The following is a 9,007-nucleotide window of genomic DNA, read 5'->3' as shown; positions in this document are numbered from 1 at the left end:
GTAAAATTTCTAATGTTAACACAACATACTACTAATCTTTTCAGGAGCTCTCGACAAGCCGACGATCTAATCAGTGCGACACCAAGCGACTTTCGAATTTTATGTTGTTCTGTTGCTGAATAAACTGGAATGCTAGTCAGAATATCCTAGTTGTAATAATACAATTACAACGAGGGTATCCGATTTCATTATTAAATGCATCATTTTCGCCTTATATTGTCAGAAAATTTAAATCACACCACAGATCTATGATGGCAGTTACTGTGGTCTATTTCCCTGGACTGACTTCTTCATAGAAAGCAAGCAAATCTACCATAACCGATCTCTTCTTTAAACTCATTGTGTTTGAAACTTATTCCCAAGAAGTTGGGTATGTTTAATTTGTTTCTTAACTTTCTCCTTTTTTCTCACATATCTGTAAAAGTTTTTATGATTACTCATAGCATTTGAAGCTAGTTTGTAATTCAATGTTTGTTTTAAAATCTTTGTTTAATAATGTAGGTAAACCTCGTGGTTCCCTTATATCTCTCATATTTAACAGTTAATTTATACGAATTCTACTCTTTAGAGAACTTTTTTCTTATAACATCATTCACCACCATTACTCACCTTTTAGATGAACTTATTCTGAAATTTACTTTGATGAATATTCTCAAGATATTATTTATAATTGCACGAATCCCTCAGAATAATCCATTACCATTAGTGTTACTTTCATTAAATGATGTATCCCAATTATTTCTGTTATATTCTCAACAGTCTCGAAATTCTCTATCTGATATTTTATAATTATCCTTTGTCCACTGATTTTTAGTTTCACTCTCACGCAGGGGTTAAATGTATATTTAATTAATGGACCCACGACTAATTCGTCTGATGCTATTATGAATTCAAGATCCTATTCTAGCATACGTTGTATCAGATAACTATTTTCCAACAGTTTACTACCAGTTATACATCAACATATTCCTTCTCTCACTCAGTATCGGTCATATTAAAGTACAAGTCCTTAATATCATTACCCACTACAATAAAACGCACTCCCCCCCCCTGACTAACATGTATATAATCCATGCTTATTATGACTACATTGTCGCTAACTCCTATCCTGAAGAGCAATTCAATATATCATTGATATGATAGTCAAAATCTTCCCTAATAGGTCATATTCCTCCTCTTTTCCCTATTGGTTCGCTTCTGACAATTATGATTACAAAAAACTTCATCATTAAGCTAAGATTCAAACGTTCCCACCACATGTGGTTTTTATTCTTAAATAGGAACATAATCTGCTGTGTTCCTCAACAAAGCTATAAGTTTCTTATAAAAATACAATAATTAGATCACGTATTTTTATATTTTCCCACATATTTTGTATAATTATTTGAAGAACTAATTGTAATGTGTTTATCTGAATTAATTATAATTAAATATAGCCATTCTGATGATAACTAAAACTTTGAACAAAGTTATGGCGCAATAAGCTCATGATTTGTTTATCTAAATGGTTCGTTTAAAAGGCTAAAGTGCAGATGGCTGGTCAGCATATTTTAATGACCGAATATCTCTCGTCCTGAGTTGTCCATCCACACTCTCTCATTAAGTGTAATCATTTCAAGTGAACGAGGAACTACTGACTTCCAACGACTTCTCAGAATTCATTTTAAGTTTCATATTTCTCGGGTTTTACACTTCCTTGTTATTTGCTTTATGTGCGCATCTTAAACATGATCACGCCTGAACAACGTACACTGTGATGGCAAAAAAAATGCACAAATAAAACAGTTAAAAATTATAAATATTGAAGCACAATGTGACGTCATTTCCTGTTTCGTACAGATTGATAGGATTACCCAATACTTCCTTCTTAGAGAGTACAAAAGGAAAGACCGACTGAGAAACTTTGCATTGCAATCTAAGGATGTGCAGCGAGTAAGGTGATGATTCAGTACAGCATGTAGATGTTTTTATCACAGGAAAAAGAAGGTATGCCTTTGATAATATAAAGCCTTTGATAATATAAAATACTTGCGATTGTTAACAGCGATATTAATTTGATGAGTACTTTACCGACAGTCTTTCATGATCGATTTAAAAAGTCATTTTGGAGACACATTCTGTGTAATTAAATATAATTAAATATATATAATTTATTTTAGAATCATTAATAGTGGTTTCTTTGTGCTCCTTTTCAGTGCACTTTTGTAGTAATTCGTAAATGGATATTCTATATCCATTTATGATTTCTACAAAGGTGTTGTGAACTGCATTAAGAGGAATCAAGTGATAAAGTTGTCTTGTGGAACAATATGTATCTAGCTTAACCACATTATTAAGAAACGGATGAACTTTAGCAAGAGTTATGAAAGGGAATAGGTTTAGTAACTTCTAGCATTAATAATGGATGACTGGAGGCTATAATCTTTGCATAATACTGAAGGAGGAAGGCTGCTTGAACGAACATATTTGGAAGGAATGAATGATAAGGGAAAAATGCTATTTCGGTGGATTTTAAATTTAGATGTTTTATAGATCGAAATGTTTTTTTTTTTATCGGATTAGAGAAGCCCATTCAGTTGAATAGCGCCTACTGCAAAGAATAGAAGAGTGTCTTTGCGATAGAGGTTGGAATGTGTCAATAGGGAAAAACAAAACTACTAGAGTTAGTTTAAAACAACTTCAAAATCATGGATTGCAAAAGTTTATGATAATCTATTCCATGGAAGGTTGTAAACCAAAGCACATTGTCGTTTTTTCAGTATAGGAATGGTGGTGGTGGCAGTGATCTCATACCAGTGTACTGTATGTATATATCTATCACATACCACGTACAAATACCTACAAACATCCATAGCAAAGTAGGATTTGAATTCCAGAAGCCAGATGTATAAATCCAGATAAATAGGTAGGATCACAGTAAGGCTGAGAAAGCGATTTGTTTAATTAATACGGTATTGGAGAGGAAACCCATATTTTCACAGATGAGGAAAGACAAACAGAGATATTTTTGCTTGATATGACTGCATTTTAGTTGCAGTGAAGTTAACGAAATTGTTGTTCTCAAACTTACCAAAAGATGCATGAAAATGTGCATTGAAGGTAAAAAAAACAAAAAAAAAAAAAACTAGAGTGTTTTTAGAAATTCTGTATGTTTCAGCACTAGGAAGTTTATCAAATGAGAAGCAAATAGAATGTGCTATTGTCAACAAAATTATAAAGAAAGAGTAAAATAGTAAGAAAGATATCATTAAATAAAAAAAAAGATTCTTGACTAGTATAGAATTCTCTTTTAATAAATCATATCAATCAGCTAAAATGAATAAATAATAATAACAATAAACAGAAAGTATTTTAATCTATAAATTGCGATATCTCTTTCACAAATAAATCTATAAAGGGTCCACTCGATATTCGAAAAATTCCTACCATGTTTGATACAGTAAATAAAAAAAAAAATACATGTGAAATATTCACTTTTATATGAAATGATGTCAAATTTAACACGTGCATTGTTAGTAGCTCCCCTGAAGGAGAATAATGGTAATGTCTTGCACTTCCGGTTTATCATATGTCGGGCAAGCGACGAGCTTACCTACTTTCTAGAGAAACAGTTCTTAGAAGGGAAAATACTTTTTGGTTATATGTAAAAAAGAATTTAAATGACTCTATACCGAGAAAGAAAAGTTTAATGTTAAGATACAACTAGTTTCGTTGAAAATTCAACTTCTTCGGGTATCACAGGCAAAGAATTAAATAAAAAATAACAGACATTATAAAATACATTAACAGATCTAGTATAAAACACACAAGTACATTTAAAAACAGGAATGCGTGCTTGAGTTCCAACTGAAGTTGACTACGTGCGTGAGCTGACACGAGTGCGCCAGTATTGGACAGTGGCAATGTGTGCATCAGAAATATTGTAGCTAAGGCTGTTATTAATATGAGATGAATCAAGCGATATTTCTCTAGATTCAATTATTCTTCTTTCGAGTTCATCATAGCACACAGGGATATTAGAAGTTTGTGGCCAGTCTACGAGGTGTTGGCGGCCTTCATCCGAGTTGATAGAGAAGAGAACGTGGCTAGAGAGAGAGCGCTGGCCCTGGTTCTGTTGTAGGAAATGTCTCTTTGGTGTTCTTCCATGCGTAAAAGGATGGATTTAGCTCTCTGGCCGTAGTATGGTTTGCCACAATTACACAAAATCTTGTAGACTCCTGGATACTGAGTAGGAAGATGTTTCATTTTAGGTCTACTTAGTATGGATCGAAGTTCAGGAAACGTAGTGAAGCAAGTTCTAATGTTGAATTTCTGAAGCATTTTGGCTAGTTTTGGGGAGAGAGAGCTGATGTATGGTAACGAAATAAAAGCTCTTGGTGGAGAAGAATCTTCAAAAGCAGTTGAGCGGTGGACAGAGAGAAATTGATTAATCTTTTTAAGAGAGAACCCATTGTTAACAAAAGACCTTTGAAGCAAATTGAGTTCATATTCAATTTCTGTTTCATTTGTCAATAAAGATCTGGCTCGATGTGCCAGGGCTGAAATAATACCAAACTTAAGCGGAGGGTAGTGAGGGGAACTTAACATTAAACTTTTCTTTCTCGGTATAGGGTCATTTAAATTCTTTTTTACATACATTTCTACCGAGTAAAATTATGAACAATAATATATATATATATATATTTTTTTAATCCATCTAACTCGAGTGCTTCTAGATGTTTTTTCAGTGTTTTGGGGATGGCGCCTAAAGCACCTATTATTGGGAACAACTTTCGTTTTCTTTTGCCAAATTCGTTCAACTTCGACTCGAAACTCGCGATACTTAGTAAGTTTTTCAGTTTCTGTCTCGTCATTCCGGCTATCTCTTGGTACTGATATTTCGATAAACTTAACACCCTTATTTTCGCTTTTTTTCAACCCCTGATATCGGGTGTATTACATTCCAAACTTTTGTCAGTCTGGATTTTGAAATCCCAGAGTATTTTATCTTTTTCGTTCTCAATCACCTTTAGGTCAACTTTATGCTTCCAATAATCTTTAGATACTTTAAACCCGTAATTTTTACATAAATACCAGTGAATTATCTTAGCTACGTTATCATGCCTTTTATGGTACTCAATTTGTGAGATTTTGCTGCATCCACTTATAATGTGGTCTGCCGTTTCTTCCTTTTCTTTGCACAATCTTCATTTGCTGTCTTCTTGAATTTTTCGTATTTTTGCCTTCATAACGTTGGTTTCAATGGCCTGTTCTTGCGCTTCAAAAATTACCGATTCTGTTTCTTTCTTTAGTGCTCCATTTCTCAACCATTGGCAGGTCAAGTTGCTGTCAGCGCTGTCCTCTATGCTGTGAAGGTAGTTTCCATACAGTGCCTTATTTTTTCATCTTTCGCTTCTCATTTTTACTTGGTTGGTCTTTTCCATGGGTTTAAATTAATCCTTTTTCCTTACCTCAATTAGAAATTTCTCCATTGTTTTCTGCAGATAAACTTACAGATTTCGTTTTTCTTCAACAACTTGCTTTACTTGTAATAATCCTCTACCTCCTTTTTTGTGTGATAGACAGAGCCTATCAATGTCACTGCGGGGATTGAGGGCATGGTGCATTGTCATTAATTTTCGAGTTTTTCGGTCTAAATTCTCCAGTTCTAGCTGGGTTCATTCAACAATGATGCCTGCTGAATATCTCAGAGCAGGTATGGTCCAGGTGTGAATTGCTTTTATTAAATTCCAGACATTAAGCATTGACTCAAGGAGTTTTCTTAGTCGTTTTATATTTTGCTGTATTTTTTCTTTGATTTTGTTGTGCAGAATTTGGGAAACTTCTAAAATTTCCAAATATTTGTAGCTATCTTCGAATTTTATTGCCTTGATTTTTTCGCCATTGAGCAGCTCAATTTCGTTCAGGTCTTCAAACTTATATATATATATATATTATTTTTCGCGTAAAATTAAAATTAATATTTGCAAACTGATTCTTGGTTCAATCCTTTATCCAAGTGTAAACATATTGCCGAATGCGTAAAAATGTGCCCCTCCTGCCCAAGGAGGGGCACATTTTTACGCATTCGGCAGACGGGTGATAAGTGTGAAACATAGCCCTGCATGAAGGAGATTTGAAATAGAGACGTGCTTAGAGGTCTCTAGAAATTTTATCGCATGAAATTAATATATATATATTTTTAATGTATTTTATATTTTTATGTCAATTCCACCCACAAAAAGTATTATAATATAATATTCTACACTTAACGCATAAGGTGAGTTCAGTATAATATTCTGTATATTAATGTAAAAAATATTCTCTAAAATGTTTACATCATTAGTACTGCCCAACATTTATATCTGAGATCTAATTTATAGAATTATTATTATTATTAAAAAGAATAGTCAGAATTCGCTTTTGAAGAACATTTCTAAGTAAATCAGCATTCAACTGGGATAATCGTCACAGCAAACTATTGTGAAAATGGATGCATTTTTAAATTTAAATCAAAGATCAACAATTAAAACGCGATTTGGTATATTGAAAGATCTTAGATTAAACTTTCTGAAGTCAGCTGGAAATATTTCAATATTTTGATTGTAAGTAAACACTTCACAAAGTTAAATAAAGATATTCAGTTTGCGAAAAATGCTATTTTCCCGAGATATTAGCACTCAAAAATCGGTTCTTTCGATTTTTGAATATATTATTGGTGAAATAAAAATGACTTAATTGGGAATGATGTTCAATTTAAAATATTTTTTTTTATACATATCAACCTCTCCATAGTTAAAAGGAATCACATATCACAATGAAGATGACTTTGCTAGAAATGACAAAACTAGCTCAGTTACAAGGTCCTGAATAGTCAAGCTTAATTTTCGAAGGTTTATTCATTTATTATTAAATTTCACCCATGAATATAAGGATCTATTCCAGATAAGGGATTTGTTTTTGTTATTATCATTTTGACTAATTTTTATCCGTGATCCTTTTATTTGTGATGTATAACGTGGTCTATTTGTAATAACACAAATGATGTTGAATCTTTTTTAGAAGACCAAGATTTAATATCAAGCATGCTATTATGTAATCCTCTTTGATAGTTATTTCTTTTTTAAAAAATATTTTACAGTCAAATGAAATACACCTTTTTATTATTTGAATCTCGCCAATGAAAAGTTAAACTTTGAAGGTGTTTAGATATCGGTGAAATGAATCAGTTTTTCTGCAGTGATTGCAGTAATTTTCGAAAAATAATCGACGGATATTGTCAGTTTTTTTTATTTTATTTTATTTTTTGTAAATACGATTAGTTGTTGAGCAAACTGCTTCAAACTTGCAATAAGTTGGGTGGTAGGGCAGTGGTCTCACAGTTTGCTGATAAAAATCGTTTTCCCTAAAATATTTTGAATTAAAGATATGAATATAGTACAGTGCAACCATGCTATTTGTTTATTTAATGAAATACAAAGTAAAAGCTATTATTATAATGATTTCTGTTTTATTCCATAGGCTAAAATAAACAGAGGATTATTAGAATTTGAAGAGCTCCAGCTGACTCACGAGACTCATCCCATACAGTAAATTACTAGGGACTATTTCATCGCCATGGCAAAACTTTCTGTGATATTTGGTTTGTTTCTTTACTGTATTTTCTGTGCACCATCTCATGCTAACGGAAACTGTGGTAATAGATGTACAGAAAATCGGATCCAGTCAGGAAACTCTGTTAGGATATGCAAATGCGATCAGAAGTGTTCGATCTATAATGATTGTTGTATAGATTCTCCTTATCGCTCATCTACACCTCAAGAAACTTTATCCAAATGTTTGCCAGTTCCTGGGATCATATACAAAGGTGTTCAGCTCATAAATCAATGTTCCAGCAGCTGGATCGGATCCAATGATATTCGGAGAAATTGCACCAGTAATACAGAAAGTTTAGAAGATCCTTTTCTCCATCTACCAGTGACAAATCCAGCTAGTGGAGCAACTTATAAGAACTACTATTGTGCCATTTGTAACAACGACAGCCAAGACACAGTTATGTGGAAAATCCAATTCAAGTGCGAATTTGCTCATTCAGGACTTCAGTCTGCTTACACAGCAAATAACTTGGAGTATAACAGAGAGCATAACCAATGGGCAGTGGTCCTTCCAAATGGCCACGGAAGTGTGAATAAACAATGGTGTGAATTGAAATTCAATTATACAACGTCTCTAGAACAAACCGTTCGTCCATGTCTACCTAATTTGACTTCCACTTGTGCTCCCGGATGGAGATTCCAAAGGATTAAAGCTAAATGCGAACGTTACTTGGATCCAATCTCTGTGATGCAGGGCAACTACCGCAATGTATTCTGCGCAAGTTGTAATAACATACGTCGGACTCCTTTCTCAGTGTGTCCCCGACTAAAGATTTCTCAACAAGATCTACCGGGAATTTTAATTGATGGAACTTTCAAAGTCTCGCGAACCCATTCTTTTGCAATTCTTATGGACTTTGCCAACCAGGATGGAGAAATGGTCGGTCGAATCGAAAATGGTTGCAATGAAGGAGAAGGCTACGATCCTTTTGCTATGAAATGTAGAAACATGGTTTGTGGTCTTCCTGGATTTGTAATGAGAAATGGAAGATGCGAGAGGAAGTAAAATGCTTTCAAATTACTTGAATTGTATATTGTATTTATTTATACTATTAATGCACGTGTAAATTGGTTTTATATCATTAAAGTGTTTTTTTTTTTTAGAATCACAGTTATTTACGATGAATCCAGACATTACTAACCCTCCTAATATATATATATATATATATATAGGTGCTCAAAGGCACTATTCTTCGGATGTTTTTGTTTTTTTCTATCGTTTAGAAATCATCATCATCATCATACGTATCAAGGATTTAGGCCTAGTATGGCCTGTTCCGGCCTTAGAAGTCATCGTTGAATCGTTTAAGAGGACGTCCTTTAGTTTCGAATAGTTTAGAATCGTTTAGAAATATTATACTTAATTTAGATAT

At 33.3% G+C, this 9,007-nt stretch overlaps 1 protein-coding gene across 1 annotated transcript; it reads left to right on the top strand.

The window, feature by feature from the left end:
* The first annotated feature begins 1,758 nt into the window (after window positions 1-1,758).
* On the top strand, window positions 1,759-8,661 carry LOC150096787 (uncharacterized). Its single transcript, XM_090408448.1, has 2 exons — window positions 1,759-1,986; window positions 7,501-8,661. Exon 2 carries the CDS (start codon window positions 7,597-7,599, stop codon window positions 8,638-8,640), a length of 1,044 nt encoding a protein of 347 aa, XP_090264574.1. The 5' UTR covers window positions 1,759-1,986; window positions 7,501-7,596; the 3' UTR covers window positions 8,641-8,661.
* The last annotated feature ends 346 nt before the right edge of the window (window positions 8,662-9,007 follow it).

The sequence above is a fragment of the Typopeltis vanoorti genome, chromosome 18 (assembly GCF_054136105.1).
Source record: "Typopeltis vanoorti isolate ZY-2024b chromosome 18, IOZ_Tvanoo_1.0, whole genome shotgun sequence".
Taxonomy (NCBI): Eukaryota; Metazoa; Arthropoda; class Arachnida; order Uropygi; family Thelyphonidae; genus Typopeltis; species Typopeltis vanoorti.
The sequence above is the reverse complement of the archived record's forward strand: the minus strand, read 5'-3'. Positions and strand labels throughout refer to the sequence as shown.

What these genes read in the sequence shown, in the direction of transcription:
- LOC150096787 (XM_090408448.1), top strand. Translation starts at nt 7,597, where the DNA reads ATGGCAAAACTTTCTGTGATATTTGGTTTGTTTCTTTACTGTATTTTC.